At 38.9% G+C, this 18544-nt stretch overlaps 1 protein-coding gene across 11 annotated transcripts in view; it reads left to right on the top strand.

The window, feature by feature from the left end:
* The window catches only part of CADPS (calcium dependent secretion activator), a 475079-nt gene that overhangs the window by 92923 nt on the left and 363612 nt on the right, over positions 1–18544 (top strand). For all 11 annotated transcript variants that reach the window (XM_009445771.4, XM_054682049.2, XM_009445769.4 and 8 more), the window contains exon 2: positions 11655–11768. In XM_009445771.4, coding sequence (XP_009444046.2) covers positions 11655–11768 — 114 coding nt within the window. The remainder of the gene's footprint in view (positions 1–11654; positions 11769–18544) is intronic.

Here is an 18544-nt window from a genome sequence, read left to right as displayed (position 1 = left end):
TTGCATTAGGGTGTGCACTTGTGTTTTTCATATTTCCTAATTTCAGATCACCTTCACTCTTTGTCCTGTTTTTTCTCTCTGCTATTCTGGATCCTGAATGGCGATTGTTAGAACAACCAGCCAAGGCCTCCACATTCCTCCACATCCCCCAGCAGCCTGAAAAGCGACTGCCAATCACTTGTACCTTCTCTCTCTGTTCATGCTGACAGGATAATGTTCTTATCTAAATCAATTTCAGTGAAGCTCATGGTCACAGTTTGTGAATGTTACATTAGCGTCACATATAACCTGTACATAGACTGCATTCAGATATTTTCAACTTTTTCTCTGGAAATAATTGCTACTGATAAGTTCACTATTAAACCTTATAAGACCCAAGATGGTGTGTGGTGATTTAGTGATTTCATATGTTGCTGTGCTAGTATTTTAATCTGAGCTCCAGCCAAATGGAACAATCTGTCGTTTCATTTCTAATAGTTGTGACTTTATTTTTGGACTCCTCTGTTGTGCATACTCACACAGCCGCCACTAATCCTTGTTTTTTGAGTCGGCAGGGTCTAGATTGTAACTGACAAAAGAGATTCTTGCTGTGTCCTCCAGGAAGGTCCCACAGTTTCTCATCTTGTCTTTCCTCACCCATTTTGTACCCTCAACCTGGAATGCCCTCCTCATCTCTCTCTCGCCTTTTCTCCCTACGGCCTTCCTCTTTTCCCAGTTATCCCTGTCTCTGCAAACTGAGATTCTAGATACTATTCAGGGCCCTCCTCTCTTCAAATATCACAGCAAGCCTGAAACATTCTCCTGATTCTATGCTAACCCCCAGAACTCATTCCTATTCCCTGATTCTGCATGCTTTTGTTGTTGTTGTTGTTGTTGTTTTGAGATGGAGTCTCTCTCTGTTGTCCATGCTGGAGTGCAGTGGCGCAATCTCTGCTCACTGCAAGCTCCGCCTCCCGGGTTCACGCCATTCTCCTGCCTCAGCCTCCCAAGTAGCTGGGACTACAGGCGCCCGCCACTATGCCCGGCTAATTTTTTGTATTTTTAGTAGAGACGGAGTTTCACTGTGTTAGCCAGGATGGTCTTCATCTCCTGACCTTGTGATCCGCCTGCTTCGGCTTCCCAAAGTGCTGGGATTACAGGCATGATCCACCGTGCCCGGCCAATTCTGCATGTTCTTAAACCATGTCACTCTCCTATGCAAAACATTTCAATGCTATCCCACCATTCTTTGAATTAAAGCCCAACTCCTCAGTTTGGCATGCAAGCCCCTGTACTGTGTTCTGTTCTCTGCCTATCATATTCTCATGCTATATTCTCCAAGACTATACCCTAGCGCTCTCTTCCTGACTACTACCTTGCTGGTAGTAGATTCACTACTAGCAGATTCATTGATTCACTAGAGCAGTGGTTCTGGAAGCATAGTCCACATGACCCTGGAAGTCTGCAAGGTGATTTTCCTAGTAATGCCAAGACATTATATGCTTTTTTTCTCACTATGTTAACATTATCAATAATGATGCAAAAGCAATGATGAGGAAGACTGCTGGTACCTTCACACAAACCAAGGCAGTGGTGCCAAACTGTACTAGTAATCATTATATCTGTCATGGCCATGTACTTCCTGCTTAAAAACGGCCAACTTCACGGAATACTTTCCTTGATGAAACCATAGAAAGTGTTAATTTTATTAAATGTTGATCCTTGGGCACACACCTTTTTAATATTCTATACAATGAAATGGTAACTATACATAAAGCACTCAGGCAGCACGAGGAAGGACAACAGTTGTCTCATGGGAAGGGACTTGTCTGATTGAGTTGCCAACTTAACAAGGCTTTTTTAAAAATGGAATATCATTTTTACTTGGAAAAACAATCAACAGACAAATGTAGGTATTTCACAGATGTTTTCTAGAAAGTAAATGGAGGGAGCCTGTTACTTCAAGAAAAACAACTGACAATATTTTTTGCTAATAATAAAATTTGAGATTTCAATCACCACCATAATCTGGACAGTTTCTTAATACCTAAAGATTTTTTTGATATCAGTGGCAATATTAAGTCATATGATTTTTTATGTATTGTGTGATGAAATGTGTGAACATTTGGAAAATTAACATAAATCACTGAATTCATTTTTGGTATGACCAATGTATGATGTTTAAAAAATAAAACCACTTATGGGACAGGCGCAGTGGCTAATGCCTGTAATCCCAGCACTCTCAGAGGCCGAGGCAGGCAGATTGTTTGAGGCCAGGAGTTTGAAACCAGCCTGGCCAACATGGTGAAAACCCATCTCTACTAAAAAAAAAAAAAAAAAAAAAATACAAAAATTGACTGGGCTTGGTGGTGCATGCCTGTAATCCCAGCTACTTGGGAGGCTAAAGCATGAGAATCGCTTGAACCTGGGAGGCAGAGGTTGCAGTGAGCCAAGATCACACCTATGCACTCCAGCCTGAGTGACAGAGTGAGAGACTCTGTCTCAAAAACAAAACAAAACAAAAATTAAAAAAAAACACTTATGGGTAAAAGATTCATTCAAATAGCAAGACAGATCAATGGGTTTTAATGTAATTGAGTATAAAAAGCTCACTGACATGGTGTCTGATTTTACAGTGCATCTGACTTTCAAGAAAATACCACCACTTGGGCTTCGGTATAGTATCAGGAAGACTATCCCATTTGTCTGAAAAGGCTATTACAATATCTTTCAGTTTGCCAACAACCTCTCTGTAGGAGGCCAGATTTTCTTCATATACTTCAACCAAAACAGCATTTCACAACAGATTGAATGCAGAAAAAGAAATGAGGATCTAACTGTCCTCTACTCATCTCTAAAAGATATTTCTTCACTATTATTTTGTTTTGGAAAATATTATTTTCATAAAAGGGTATTATTTCAGTTTAACATATGATGGGTTTGTTATTTTTAATGAGTTAATATTTTAAACTCCTCAGTTTTAGTATCACTATAGTATTTGTTAATAGCTGTAAAACAACTTACATAAACAAAACCTCCTTGCAGTCCTCAGTGATTTTTAAGAGGGGAAAGAGACTTGACATTAAAAAGTATGAGAATGATGGCAACTAACCAACTAACTCTTAATGAGATCTTTGGCTCTAGAACTCCTTATTTGACCACATGCCAGAAGAATCCATGTGAGTACTGCCTGAGTACCTCCAAGTTGGAAAAATATGTTCTTTTTTTTTTTAACTGAGTGCCTCCAAATTGGAAAAATGTTCTTTTTTTTTAATGTTATCGGGTTCAAGGGTGGAACATTTGTCCTACTAAAGAACACCTTTTAAGAGCTTTGTGGCCGGAAGGGTGAAAAGTAGACCTCCTTCTCCTTCTCTTCTTTTCGTCCCCTTTGATCCTTTTCCTCTTCTCTTTTGATCTTCAATCCAATCTTTAGCCCCAACTCACCTTCTAGATGCATTTTTCCTATTTTTTTCCTCTTCTACTAGATAATTGTTGGCTGGGACAATCCCATCTTAATCAATGTTCAAATCATGTCTCCACGTTCATTTCCCTGTAGGTCATAGAACTCTTTGTTAGAGTATCATGTGGCCAATTTATAGGTCTTTATTCTTTCTCTTCTGCCCAAAAATAGATCTTTAGGAATAGCATGCTGATTGGTCTATTATTAAATAATTTTAAAATTGAGCTCATTTTTTAAAAGTAGTAATTAACTTATATTCAGCTGCTACCCTACATTTTTTAAAAATGAGCGAGAATTGTTATATATAGCAGAATTTTACATTTTTTCTAAAGAAACACTTTGTAAAATGTGGTAGAGGTAGGCAAGAGGATAGAACATATCTAATTTAACAATAGCTACTACATAAAACTACATAAAGCTTATGGTTTTGGATATTATTGCTTAGAAGAAAGTGATTTGATGTATGTTTAATGCAAAAACAAAAAGTGAATAGTACAGTTAGTACATGGGGAGGACATACTCATGGGAGCATTACTTCAATAATTGAATTATTATTTGAGTAGTTGGATTTTGGGAAACCATGTTCCCAAGGGAAGTCTAGGATAACAGCCTCATCGTAATTCTCCCCACCTTCAATATGTTTTTCCCCCTTCAACTTGCATTTCAGAATTACTCATTTATATTTTGCCGTGATAAAGTCTGTCAGATTTTTTTCTTCAAGCTAAATAAAAGTCACTTAAAATGCCTTTTTCAGAGTATGTTACGTAAATATACATATATAATATAAAAGGTGAGAAGAACTTTATGTAAATAAGTAAATATTTGGTTAAGATGATGCGATTTCTAAATTTTCTAAAAGCAGGGCTTCCTTTAGAGTAGAAAATATTTAGTCTGATTGTAGAAAGGGCATATTTTATTTGTTAATAAAATTCATGGCCCAATATAAATTTTTGAAGTCTTCAAGAAAAAGAAATTAAATAATCATTGCCCTAATCTCTCTAGATTAGCTGATGATTTTTACACACTTGTGGAGTTGACATTTTTTCCAGTTATCTATAATAAAGAAAAGCTTTAAAAACCTGTCTCTTTTTTCCCAGACGATTTCTTTTTTAAAAAGAAAAAGCATGGCTTATATTAAAAATTGCAATATACAATGCTGACATTATACTTTAAGTAGAAAAGGACCTAATTTATGTGTATAACTGGAACATCTCCATACACCCAAAGATATTTTTCTACTCATTGCTGCCTATGCTTAGAATGCTGCTATTTGAGGTTCCTTCTTTTACAGTAAGCATTGCTTCTCCCTTCTTTCTGATACAGTTGCTGTTGCAATAGGAGATGTATTAACCAATAAGCATCTTAGTAAGTATGCATTCTTCCATGACTATTGTAAGCCAAGTGTATCCATTAGGAATGCATCTGGCTGCCAGTAAGAGAAAACATACAGTGACTTGAACAAATAGAAATATATTTATTTTTTCTCACATAATGAGAAAACCAGAGATGGGTGTTTACAAACATTTGTTCAGCCACCCAGAAATGTAAGGACCACATTTCTGCGATGCTCTTAGCCTTTCCTGGATGGTCATGAGATAGATACCATGGCTATAGACAATCGATTTGTATTCTCAGCAGAAGAAGGGGCAGCAGGAAAGAAAAGGATTATACCACCAAGTATGTTCATTTTCATGAGGATTTCAAATATTTCTCCAGAAGATGCCCCCAGTAGTTTTCTGCATCTGTTACATGGCCACCCATAATAGCAAGCGAAACTGGGAGGGGAGTAATTGACTTTCCAGCCTCTAAACTAGAAGGGCCAAGAAAGAATGAGGTAAGGAATACCACATCAGTGATACCTTCAAAAGGCTGAGTAAATAAAAAAAGTATTGAAAGAAGACAGAAGATAAATGATAGGGAAAAAATTATACTTCCTGTATTGTTTTTATTATTGAGTCCTTACTCTGTGCCAGATACTATGCTATATATTATTACATGTATTATACATATATATATTATACGTATATTATCCCACCTAGTTTTCACAAAGACTCTGTAAAGTAGATATTGCTTTCCCCTATTTACAGAGGAAAAACCCAAACCAATTACTTGACCAAGGTCTCATAGCAAAGCTAGCATGTGACCTGAGCTTGCTCTGACTTCAACATTGCCTCTCCTGAGACCGACACTTAGAACATGCCGTTTTCTCCTCACTGCAGATCACATTTCATGCTTCTCCAGAATGCTTCAGTAAATTACAAACTGCCTGAAATGTAGTGGGAATTTTCAGGCCTTGGTTAATGAGGTAGATGGAACCAAGAATGCTTGAATAGTTCTAGCAAACGCTGCTGCGGCACTTTCTTCTACAATAATCACCTTCCATCTTTTCAGGTTTTCTGCTTGGAATTCATTACTGCAATTCTGAATTCTGACCTTGATGTACAAGTGGTTTCTATACATATTCAATGCTTTTAGATGGACTTCTATTTTAGGAGGATTCTCTCTCTAAGTGGCTCATCGAAGCCCATTTGTTTATTTAGAGTTGTACTGTCAGCTACTCTGGGCCAATTATTTCAGTTTATTCGTGCAAGGTCACCTTTTGGGTTCAATCCTATCTAAGTCAGTTAACTTTGAACCAGAGACAAACTCTGTCCCACAGTTGATTCTTAGACTGGCTTTTGCAAGCTTCTAAGTAAGATTTTCATTCACTCATGCAATTGGCAAAGGGTGTTAAGAAGTCAAAGCTGAGTATGCGATTTCTGACTCAATTGTGAGAAATTCGAGAGCTAAGATTGTGCCTTGATACTGTTATATGGCCAGAGCCTAACACTGTGCCTGGTATACATTAAGTCCTTAATAGGCTCATGTATTCACTCAGCAAACATTCGCTGAGAGCTCACTGTGTGCACATCAGCAAATGAGACGTATGTGTACAGCTATAAACAAGAAGTACAACAGTGAACAAGACAGATATGGTCCTTGTACTTGTGAAACATATATTCTTGTGGAGAGATAGATAATGAAAAGTAGGTATAATTTTAAAATAAAGAAGGCCCTAATATGCATCATAGGAAAATGGATAAATTGTGGTATACCTGTAAAATGGGATACTACCCAGCAGTGAGAAGGGACCAGCTATTGCTACTTCTAACCACAGAGATGAATCTCATCATGTATGATCGTATTGACACCAAGTTCAAAAACAGGCAACACTCATCTGTGATAATAGAAGTCAGGCTAGTGGTCACTTTTGGAGGGAGCAATGACTTTGGGAATATCCAGGAGCTTCTGGGGTCTGGGTAACGTTGTTTATCTTGATATGAAAGTTTGTTATCTGGAAAAGTTTACTTTGTGAGAATCTCTTATACCGATTGGGCATGACGGCTCACGCTTATAATCCCAGCACTTTGGGAGGTCAAGGCAGGTGGATCACTTGAGGCCAGGAGTTCAAGACCAGCCTGATCAACATGGCAAAACCCCATCTTTACTAAAAATACAAAAATTAGCTGGGCGTGGTGGTGCTTGCCTGTAATCCCAGCTACTCAGGAGGCTGAGACAGGAGAATCACTTGAACCTAGGAGGCGGAGTTTGCAGTGGGCTGACATGGCACCACTGCACTCCAGCCTGGGCAACAGAGCAAGACTCTGTCTCAAAAAACAAACAAACAAACAAAAAAGGAATTCCTCATATTCTGTGCTGATAAAGTATATTTTTCTATGTACCTGTTATAATTAAATAATTTTAACTTAGAGAAGATAAGTGCTAACTGTGATAATGACTGTGCAGGAAATGCTCAGGTTGCAGGGCACTGTGACAGAGATTATCTGGGAGAACATTACTGTAGATGGAATGGTCAGGGAAGAGCTTCCCAGGAGATGCTGGCTTGGCTGAATCCTAAGGGGCCAACCATGGGGAAAACCAGAAGAGCATCCCTAGTAAAGGGAACAGCAAGAGCAAAGCCTCTCAGGCAAGAAAAGTCGGGGCACAGTTGAGAAGTAAAAAAGACACCAGTGTGCTGGAGACCAGAGTAAGTAAAGAGCAAAGTGGAGCAAGTCAAAGTCAGAGTACGTCATGCAGGGCCTTGGAGCCCATTGAGTTTATCATTTGGCTCTTCTTTTATGCCAGGCCATGTGCTAAGATCTTGAAGTATATTACCCCATTTCCTTTTCATCTTTTAGGCAACTTTGCGAGGTCAGTTTTATCATCCAAATTTTTTAATGAGGAACCAAGGCTTAGGGAAAGTAGCTTGCCTAAGGTCATGCAGCCTGGAAGTGAGTGGTATCACCAGGACTTGAACCTGTGTCTCTTGGACCCCAAGCCTGTGCGCTCAACTCCTGACTCATGATTCTGCCTCTGAGCACTTGAGTTTAAATAAATAACTACTTCGCCACATAAAACATGCACCCATAGGACTGTGAACAAAATGCTGAGAAAATAGCGACCTCCACCTGGGGAGTCTGGAAGGGAGCACATGCACTAAATTTAAAGATGTGTACATGTGAAATGTCCCCAGAGGCAGGCATTTTCAAGGGAACAGTATGTGCAAACACTGAAAGATGAGAATTAGGGGGGCCACAGTGGTTCACTCCTATAATTCCAGCACTTTGGGAGGCCGAGGCAGGTGGATCACCTGAAGTCAGGAGTTCGAGACCAGCCTGGCCAACATGGTGAAACCTCATCTCTACTAAAAATACAAAAATTAGCCAGGTGTAGAGGCACACACCCATAGTCCCAGCTACTTGGGAGGCTGAGGCACGAGAATCACTTGAACCCAGGAGGTGGAGGTTGCAGTGAGCCTTGATCACACCACTGCACTCCAGCATGGGCAACAGTGAGACTCTGTTTTTTTGTTTGTTTGTTTAAAAAAAAAAAGATGAGAATTAATCATCACAGTAGCTAAGATGTATTGAGCATTCATCCTGTGCTAAGTTCTGCAGTGAGTATTTTGCTTATCTTAATCCTCACAACAACCCTATGAGGTCAGTATTGGCCCCATTTTACAAATGAGAAAACTGAGCTTTAGAGAGGTTAGTCATTTGCCCAGGGAGACATGGCTAGTGAGTTGAGTAAATAAACACTAGGCTTGTTGAATTAGCGGTGAGAAAAGTAGTGAATTGTAAACCAGTAGGGGGCAAAACCCAGACATAAACAAAGTTCTGCCGCTGAAGTCCATGCCCCCAACTCTCCTGCTGAGAGCTTAATGCGACTAGGAAAGCAAGGGATGCTTTGTGTGGCTTTGCGATGTGTGTTCTCTGAACTTGATTAAAATTAATGTTCCTGAAGTTCCTTAGCTCCCTTCTCCTTTGAGAGTTTTATATTCTGTAATTTCTCTTCTCTGAAATCCTGAATCATAATTTTATGTGCTTTTTTGTTTGCCTTTTCCTCTCCACCTAGACTATAAGATCCCTGAAGAAAAGCCCTTATTTCTTTTGATTCCTTAGTGCCCAGCCCTAAGAAGTAACAGGTGAGATCAGGGGTTGAGTGTGTTGACCACTGAACCCTTAGTGTCTGGTGCAGGGCTGGGCAGAGGGTGGGTGCTCTATAAATATTTCTTAACTAAATGAGCACCATGCTTATTTAAGGAAAGGTTAGACAGATAATAGATTTGGCCTGGGTCAACAATCAATCTTGATCATTCATATGGTATGTGCATAATTTTATTTCAATTACTTATATCATTTAAGACAAAAGCGAGGTCTATAGGCCTCCATTCCTCTCCTGCCCCATCATCCCACCCCACTCCCAAAATCACGCAAAGCTGGTATTCACACTGTTTTAGAAGGAATTCTGAGCAAGAAATCCTGTGAGATGCCTTGGTTGGTCCTATACTGTTAGGATTTGTGAACTAGATGAAAGCTGGCCTGCTTAAAATAAATGTATGTTATGGGTATCATTTTTATGAGCAAATCAACTGCTACCTAATATTTCAGTTCAAATGGTTTCAAGCACATAAAAAATAACTGTGATTTTCTCTTCAGTTTCACATATCAATATGTGCTCTGCTCCATGGGTCAGAGCAGGAAAGCTTAAGCAACTTACAAGTGAGTTTATTCCATGCTTTAGGTCTGAACTGGTCCAGTGCAATAGCCACTAGCCACATGTGGCTGTTGAACACCTGCAGTTTGGTTACTCTGAATTGAGATATGTTGTAAGGGTAAACTACACCAGATTCCAAAGGCATAGCATTTTTAAAACGTAAACTGTCTCATTAATAATTTAAATACTGATTACATGTTGAAAGGTTATTTTGGCTATATTGGGTTAAGTAAAGTGTATCAAAATTCATTTCACTTGTTTCTATTTTTTTAATGTGGCTACTATAAAACTTAAAATTATACATGTGGCTAACATTGAATAGCGGTGCCCTAGAATGTAACAAATATGAGCCTGATAAATTTCTAACCCCTTTTAATCTACCCTTGACTTCACTATTCCCCAACTTCTTCCAAAGGTACAAAAATTAATGAAAGCACCCAGCTTCCATCTGTGTCACAAACAAAATTCTGTTTTGTTTTTGTTTCTTGACTGAGTCAAAACTCATGCTGGCTTTGTGTCTCCTAAAGCTTTAAACTTTATTTGCTAATTATATTGACTCTAACGGTAAAATCACTTGGATTTATATAAAAACTTTAAAATTTTTAAAAGAACTCGTTATGTTATTGAATAACTATAACTATCCCAGGACAATGGGTAATTAGAATTACCATCATTTTCCAAGTGAGAAAACTAAGGACGAGATAAAATTTATTTAAACCCAGCCCTGATCCGAAAGGCTGGCTCTTCACTCTCAGGTCAATGCAGAATATAAGTCGCTTTTTCCAGATGACACAGTGGCCGACAGAACTGCTACTCGACTGATCTTACTTTTTCCACTAGAACAGTGGTTCACAGAGGTAGTTTCTCATGATCAATTATAAAGCATAACTTTTTACAAAAAGTTTAACTTTTTACAAAAAGTTTAACTTTTTACAAAAAGTTTAACTTTTTACAAAAAGTTTAACTTTTTACAAAAAGTTTAACTTTTTACAAAAAGTTTAACTTTTTACAAAAAGTTTAACTTTTTCAAGTTAAAAGTTTTTAACTTTTAAAACAGCAAAGTTTTGGCTGACTTGTTAATATACATATTTTATATAAATTAGAACCAATGAAAAGATACCTGAAAATAACATGTCTTGCATACACTCCATTCATTCATTCATGTAATCAGCCCTGAGTGTCTGGCACATATAAGGCAGTTAGCTATGCCCTGGGAAAACTTCGATGAATAAGATAGCAAGAAAAGACACCTCATGTAACAAATTTAATCATCATCAAGCAGTTAAATAAACACTGTGCTGTGGAATCACATAGCAGGAAGACCTGCCCCTAGCCTAGGGGCTGGGAAGGGCTTCATAAATTAGTGCTGCCTGCATTGATACCTGATGGATGGTAGGATAGAGCCAGATAAGGGGTGAGGAGGAGGAATGAGTATGAATCTTTTAGGAATGTTTTCCTAAGAAAGAAAGGTGGGATTGATAGGCAAGGAATTGTACATAACCTAGTACCCAAATTCTCTATGCCACATCCCGGAAGTATATCCTGTACCCAAACATCATCTGTCATGTGATCATGGATGTACCAACAACAATAAAGTTTGAAAACCTCTGCATATGGTCATACTGCATTCATCAAGGTATTTCAGACCACCAGAGGGGCATGTGCAGTGCTGTGTTTGCTGTTACATGTTTAACAACCATCTCTCAGGAGGGGGAAAAAAAAACTGTTTTGTAGCATTTGCCAATTTCCATGGTATAAATATTCCCACCTTGGCTGACATGAAGCTGCCAATGAGACAACACTGAATGTGGAGCTGGGAAGAGATGGGTGGTAGCACTCCTTTATATAGAATTTCCCTCATGCAAATACCATAGGTGTAAGTAACCTCAAAAGCACTGATAAAAGTGAAATGTGGTAAAATAACTAGGAGGCAATGAATTTTAAGTATTAAAAGTGTATTAACTTTGTTTTTAATATAATTTATTTATATATTATTTTAAAATAATGGCTGTGTTTAACACTGGCTCACAGAAGTTTCCACAGATTCACTAATCAGCTGTCACACACCTGTACAAGCCAGCTCCAGTACACCAATGGGTCTGGCATCTTCAGCATAAAGTATCCATGATCGTTGTCTAGAACAAGTTCTCACATTTCCCTCTTTTTCTGTTTCTTACAGATCAGCAAACAGCAGCTGCAGACAGTCAAGGACCGGTTTCAGGCTTTCCTCAATGGGGAAACCCAGATCATGGCTGACGAAGCCTTCATGAACGCTGTGCAGAGTTACTATGAGGTGAGAATCACTGTTCAGAAGAATGCCAAGACCACTCAAGCCCTAGGCCTGGGGAGTCTGAGCTGCAGGGCAATGGGGACAATCGTTTTGGTTTACTACAGGATCATCCTTCCTAAGGCAAATGGGTTGGTGATTTGTTACAGTGTTAAGACATAACAGTATTTTGTTTAGGGGAAAACTAAATGTAAGCTACTATTTAACAACGGAATTTTATACCAGGCAATATACTGAGTGTTTTTCATACAAGATATAACAGTCTTATGAATTAGGTCTGATTGTATTTCCATTTTACTGATGAAGAGGCTGAGGCTCAGAGAGGTTAAATTAATTACTCAAGGTCACACAGCTATGAAAAATCACAACCTGTGACTTTGAGTCAGGAACATTTTTCTCACCACTTACACCATTTTTAAAGGATGTTAGCACCTCCCAAGGATGGTGGCTTCATGAACTTCCTTATTCTTTTTTTAAAAATGCTGCTTTCTTTTCTGGAGCTGGAACCACTGTCCAAAATGCAGTGCTGTTCTCTAGAGAAAATCTACAAAAGAGAGAATATGTTCTGAGTATGTATTACAGGTAAATTTTCACCACCAGACCTCAGAAGCTTATCAGTAAAGTGGATTTGTATTTCTGCAAATATTTTTAAATTTTGTTAAGTGCTCTATCTCAGTGTGCATATTGGCTATTATTTCTACACCATTATGAAGTGGACATGCCACACCTTCCTATTGGCAATGCTTTCCTCATATGCATATTTTCAAATATGATTATTTGGTCACTGAGTGACATTTTACTTTATATTAACCTATTTTAATGTGAACCAGGTAAATACTCTCTGTGTTTGGAATCCTATGCCCCAAATGTCTTATACATTGTCAAGGTTAGATGACAACCATTAGAGACCAGCTCCTAGGCACTGAAAGCTTATGATATGCTGCTATATACAATTCACAGTAATAATGGTAAACTTGAAGATAGGTATAAGAAAAATGTAACAAAATCTGATTTTCCCCCGGGATTGTTTCATTGATTTCCTTCCTTCCTTGCTTCCTTTATTTATTAGATAGAAAATTATTTCAAAACAAAAATGTTGGTGTGCCTGCTTTGCTGGTGCTCTAAGCACGTACTTAGTCTGCCCATCTGATTCAGCCCACAACAGATGCTTTCAATATGTTAATTGATTGAAGCCTCGGTAGAGGCAAAATCCTGATTTGGCAAAACTCTTCTTCCCACTTGCTAAAGCACTTGACTCCTTCCTTCATGGAGAGAGTAAGACTGCAATTAGATCTTGTGAAAATATTATTGATTGGTTTGCTAATTAGCATTTAATAGTAAACAATCTTTGTGACGTTCGCTGGGACCAATCACAGACTCCTTTTACACCATTTTCTTCATGAAATTTTTATTTGGATCTATTTTAGAAGTCAAATTTGTTTTTATAGTTGTCCAAATTTAAATCTTTTAAAATTTTACAAGTATCATTCATTATCGCCAATGAGTGTCAAACTTGCTGCTTTATCTGATGTGGTACAGTTTTTTGGCTGAATTTCATGGGGAGTAGAAATGAGATTTGGAATCACAGTGATATATGATAGTGAATAACTTGAATATATTTAACAAAGGTTTTGTTTAGAAACTGCCTGGGAATGAAATTAATTTTCCCTCTTTGTTCAAGTTCTGGAAGCCAATGGGAGAGTAATGGCAGAACCCTTGTCAGGTCAAGCAGACCCCTATCCATAGTTCTCCATATTTAGAGTCATTCACCAGAGTTTATAAATTTATACGTTGCAAATCTTAATTAGAAAGCTCATTTGACTAACGGCATAAATTAAAAGAAAGTGTCATTTCTATCTATTAATTAAATGTGAAAATTAATAGTCATCAAGGTGCTAATGAGTCTCTGGAAATTACCATTACATCTACAGTGATCCCAATGTTTTCCTCTATAGTGGCTAGTTTATTGGAAACAGTTTCTTTTTTTGTCTGGTAAGAATACAGGCATTGAGAAATTACTGAATATTTAATGTTAGCATTTGAGTAACATAAGAAAGGATGTGGGGTATTAATGATCTAACTGCTGTCTTCATTAGTAAATACTTTGGAGAGTCTTAGATTCACTTTTCCAGGGAAGTCTAATCCTCTAAAGTGAAGTTTCTCTATCAGGAGATCAGGGTTAACACTTTACTTGGGAGCTCTCCAAGTTGATTACATCTTCCTTTCTCCTTTCCCCTTCATCCTTGGGCTATGGAGAAGCTGATGTCTCTTCCTCTACCCAGCTCTGGGTTCCAATTGCTTCTCTGTTGGCCCCTGTCTTAGTCAGGACTCTATGGATTATAAGTGACTGATACCTAGGTCATACTGGATAACCCTAAAAAGAGATTTATTTCCTCAATTAACTTAAAAGTCCACGAGTAGGCCTGGCTTCAGCCATGGCTGGATCCAGAGGCTCCAAAGTTACCAGCGGGATGGGTATCTTCCCCCCACCTCTCCACTGTACTTATCCCTGTGTTGACTTCCTTCTTGGTCAGCTTCTCTCCATGTGGAAGACCTTGGCAGCCCCAGGGCACATCCTACCAGTTTAGCACCTCCAGGAGCAAACAGAACACCCCTGCTGAGCTCCCTAGCAAAGACATGGGGTGACTTTGTTGGACTGACATGGATCATATGTCCCTTCTTGAGTCAATCACAGTGGATGGGGGTGAAATAGACTGGGGGGATAAGGCTTACGACAGCCACCATCTCTGGCACCTGAGTAAGGGCTCAGCTGCACTGGAACCATTTTCAGGAAGAATGTAATGGTTTCTTAATAAACCGTTAGGCTGCTTTTTACTAAAACGGGGAATATATGCTCAGCAGACAAAACCAACAGATATCCTCCTTCCAAATTCTCTCTCTTTCACATACACACACACTCCACCCTACCATGCCACAACTTCACACTCCAGTTTACCAACAGCAATAACGTTAAAAAGTAGTGTAACAGCAATAATCTCAAAATGTTCTGGGATTTCTGTACTTTAAAAAGTCAGTTTTAGATATCGGTCTTGTTTTGCTAATGCATATATTCATTACTCAGTATCCACAGAGCATTAGTTCCAGGGCTTCCTCAAATACAAAATCCTCAGACGCTCAAGTCCCTGATATAAAATAGCATAGTGTTTGCATATAACCTATGCACATCCTCCCATACACCTTTTTTTTTTTTTTTTTTTTTTTTTTTTTTGAGTCAGGGTTTCCTTTCTGTTACCCAGGCTGGAGTGCAGTCATATAATCACAGCTCACTGCAGCCTCAACCTCCCTGGCTAAACTGATCCTCCCTCCTCAGCCTCCCATATAGTGGACTACAGGTGCATGCCACCATGCCAGACTAATTTTTGTACTTTTTGTAGAGAGAAGGTTTTGCTATGTTGCCCAGGCTGCTCTCGAACTCCTGGGCTCAAGTGATCCACCCGCATTGGCCCCCCAAATTGCTGGGATTACCAGCATGAGCCACCACACCTGGCCTTCTCCCATATACATTAAATCATCTCTAGATTACTCATAAAACCTAATACAATGTAAATGCTATGTAAATTGTTGTCATACTATATTGGTTTTATTTATATTACTTTTTATTGTTATTTCTTATTTTTTATATTTTGTATCTGTAGTTGGCTGAATGCATGAATGTGGAACCTGTGGATACAGAGGGCCAACTGCTGTAATGATCTCTCAGCATGCTAGAGTAGTAAAGATCATCTTTTAATAAATGAAAGGAGAGAGGAAGTGCTATTCCTTTTCCATCTGTGCCCATCCAGCCCAGTCTGAACCAAGCTAGTCACCATTAACAACAAGTTGGTGAGGCCTGGGCCATGAGTGGGGATGGGAGAAAGGAGACCAAGGTCCCCATGGTTCTCAAGAGCACACAGGTTTATTTTTGTCCTTTCCTGATGGCCCTGATTGTCAGAGCGGATCAAGCAGGGCAACAGATTAATCCATTAATCTCTTCAATTCTGGCTTTCAGGGCCAAGGGCTGGGGGCTGGGATGGGTGCTCTGAGATCTGGCCCAGCAATTCTGTCTGGTTCTCACACCCCTGGTCCTGAGATATGGCATCAGAGAGCCATTTCTCTGTGTTCCTCACACCTTTTCTAACTATTTTTAAGAAAAATGTCCAAAATATAAGCCCTCCCTTGCTCTCTCCCTCCCTCCTCACACTCACCTTCTCATGCTCACCTCCTCACCTCCCTGCTTGATTTTAGTTTCTTCACATGCTGGTCCTGGCATCCGAGAAAATAGGTGGATAAAAAAGTTTTACAAAACTCAAATTCTTCCTGGAAGTGAACATGGGGGTATTTGCAAGAAAATGGGAGTGTCATATGTGGCAGAAGACATAAAAATTCATTTCAGAACACTGCATCTGATGTCTGAACTTCAGCCAGTGAAGCTGCTATGATTGAGCTTTGTTTGGGGTGTGCGAGTGTTTTTTGTTGTTGTTGTTGTTCTTATTTTTTTGTTTGTTTGTATTGTTTTGGTTTTGTTTTTTAATAAATGCCTAGTTCATTTTTGTCAAACTAGCTTTGAATGTTGCAACAGACAGACTTCTTTAGTTGCTAGCAACAGAAACCGACTGTGGTTAAATTAAGCCCTAATCATCATCATTATCATAACAACAGCAGAAGCAACAACAACAACAATAGTTTGCTGTTGTTGCCAGTATTGTTGTTGTTATCAGAAGAAACAGCTAAGCTTCAGAAAAGAAGGAAACCAGACCAGTTTAACTTCAGGAAGCCAGATAGTAAGATATAACAGACACTTAATAATTGGGATAAACCTACTCTAGCCCAGTCCATTCTCATGCCAACCCACTCGGAATGTGAACTCAAGAAGTGGCAGTCTTATTGACCAAGCTCAGATCCCAACCCACCACTTGGCTAAAGAAGGACAAAGTCCTACAATTGACAATCCCACTGCAACTATGTAATGAGAAAGGGGTTCTTGGAAGAAAGACTGAGGTACTATTATCAGAAGAGGAAGAACAGTTGGCAGGCTAAAACTGCAGGTTTCATCTATGCAAGAAGACGTTTAGTTATTATGGTTGAACTTTTTTTATTTAAGAGGAGTATAAGTCAGGTCACACTGGCTATTTTTCTAAAACGAAGCAATATATTTTCTAATAAGTAGAATGGCTACAACTATTCCATGGTACCTGAGATACCATGATAAACAGGTACATCCATAGGGGAAGAGTAACTACCCACTCTAAAGCATTGATTCTTGCAGGGAAAGCCCAGCAAGGAGGAGGCAGGAGGCGGCAGGCAGAGTGATTAAGAGGATGAGTTTAGTGTCCAAGGCCAGGTGCAGTTCACATCTGTAATCCCAGTACTTTATGAGGCTAAGGTTCCTCAGCCTCTTGGGGCCAGAGGTTCAAGGCTGCAGTGAGCTGCACCACTGCACTCCAGCCTGGGTGACAGAATGAGACCCTGTCTCTAAATAAATTAAAAATAAAAATTGTGTCCGACAGAGGTGGGTTGAGTTCTAGTCCTGTTACACACTGACTCTGGGACCTCAGCTAAGTCTGAGCCTTAGTTGCTTCATCTTTAATAGGACCTTCCTTGCCTAATTGCTGTCAAGACTAAATGAGAATATATACACCTGGACAGTTCCATTATTAATATATTAAGGTTAGAATATATTAATATATTAAGGTTAGAAATGAGCATGGTGGTATGGTGTCCATATGCTGCATAGAAATAGAAGAAGAGAGTTGAAAGTTGATAGAATCAATTCACTCCCTGGGCATGGAGGAAGGGAGGTGCAAGATGGAGCAGGGGAAAAGGGCGTAGAAAAGAAAAGGGAAAGTACTTTTGCTCCTAATCTAGCACCACCTACCACAAGGTCATGGCCCAAGATCTGCTTCTGAAACTTTGCCCAGAATCCTTCACTTTTTGGTGAAGAAGATTTTTAAGATTTGAAAATACATTTTATTTTAGAAATGAAAATGCACCTTGCCTCAAAGAAGGTAAAATTTGTATTTTTCCAGGTAGAAAAGATGTGTTTCAAATGACCGTGAAAGTAAAACATGCCCACTATAAAAATAAAACAGACAATGTAGAAAAATCTCTGCATTTACATGGTTAAAAAATACTTGCAATCCCATCATCCTAGATAACCAAAATTAAACTTTGGTTTCTATCTTTCCAGGTACTTTTAATGTATCTATGCATGTCAAGATAACTATTTGTCTTGCATATTAAGGTGGGAAATTACCACAAACTATTAAGGACCCACTTCTTTTATTTAACACAGTTGTTTTCAGTCTCCTTCCTACCTTTCCAAAGGTCACACAAATGACATACTCTCATCAGTAAACTGTCTTATTTCCTATGGTATTCTAAATCCAGAGCCATGTTCCTATCCTCCAATCCCACCTCACCCCTGCCATTGGAAGGCTCTGGTCCATTATAACCATATATCATGGACATCTTTGGATGCTAATGAAAAAATATATATCTTTTTTCATGGCTGCATGATATTCTATTTAAAAATAACAGCTAACTTGTATTACATTCTTAGCCGAATAGTAGGCAACAGGCTAACCAACTTGCAGGCATAATATCACTGAATCAGGATTCAGGGATCACCAAAATCCTACAAAGGAAGGTTGTTATAACTCCCATCTTAAAGGTGAGGAAATTAAAGCCCAGGAAGATTAAGTAACTTGCTCAGGTGGCAAAGCTAGCAAGCAACAGAGCCAGGATTTGAACCCAGGTGTTCTAATACCAGGGCCCATCCTCCT

This window comes from Pan troglodytes, chromosome 2 (assembly GCF_028858775.2).
Source record: "Pan troglodytes isolate AG18354 chromosome 2, NHGRI_mPanTro3-v2.0_pri, whole genome shotgun sequence".
Taxonomy (NCBI): Eukaryota; Metazoa; Chordata; class Mammalia; order Primates; family Hominidae; genus Pan; species Pan troglodytes.
Note: the sequence above shows the minus strand (reverse complement) of the source record. Positions and strands in the feature narration are given on the sequence as shown.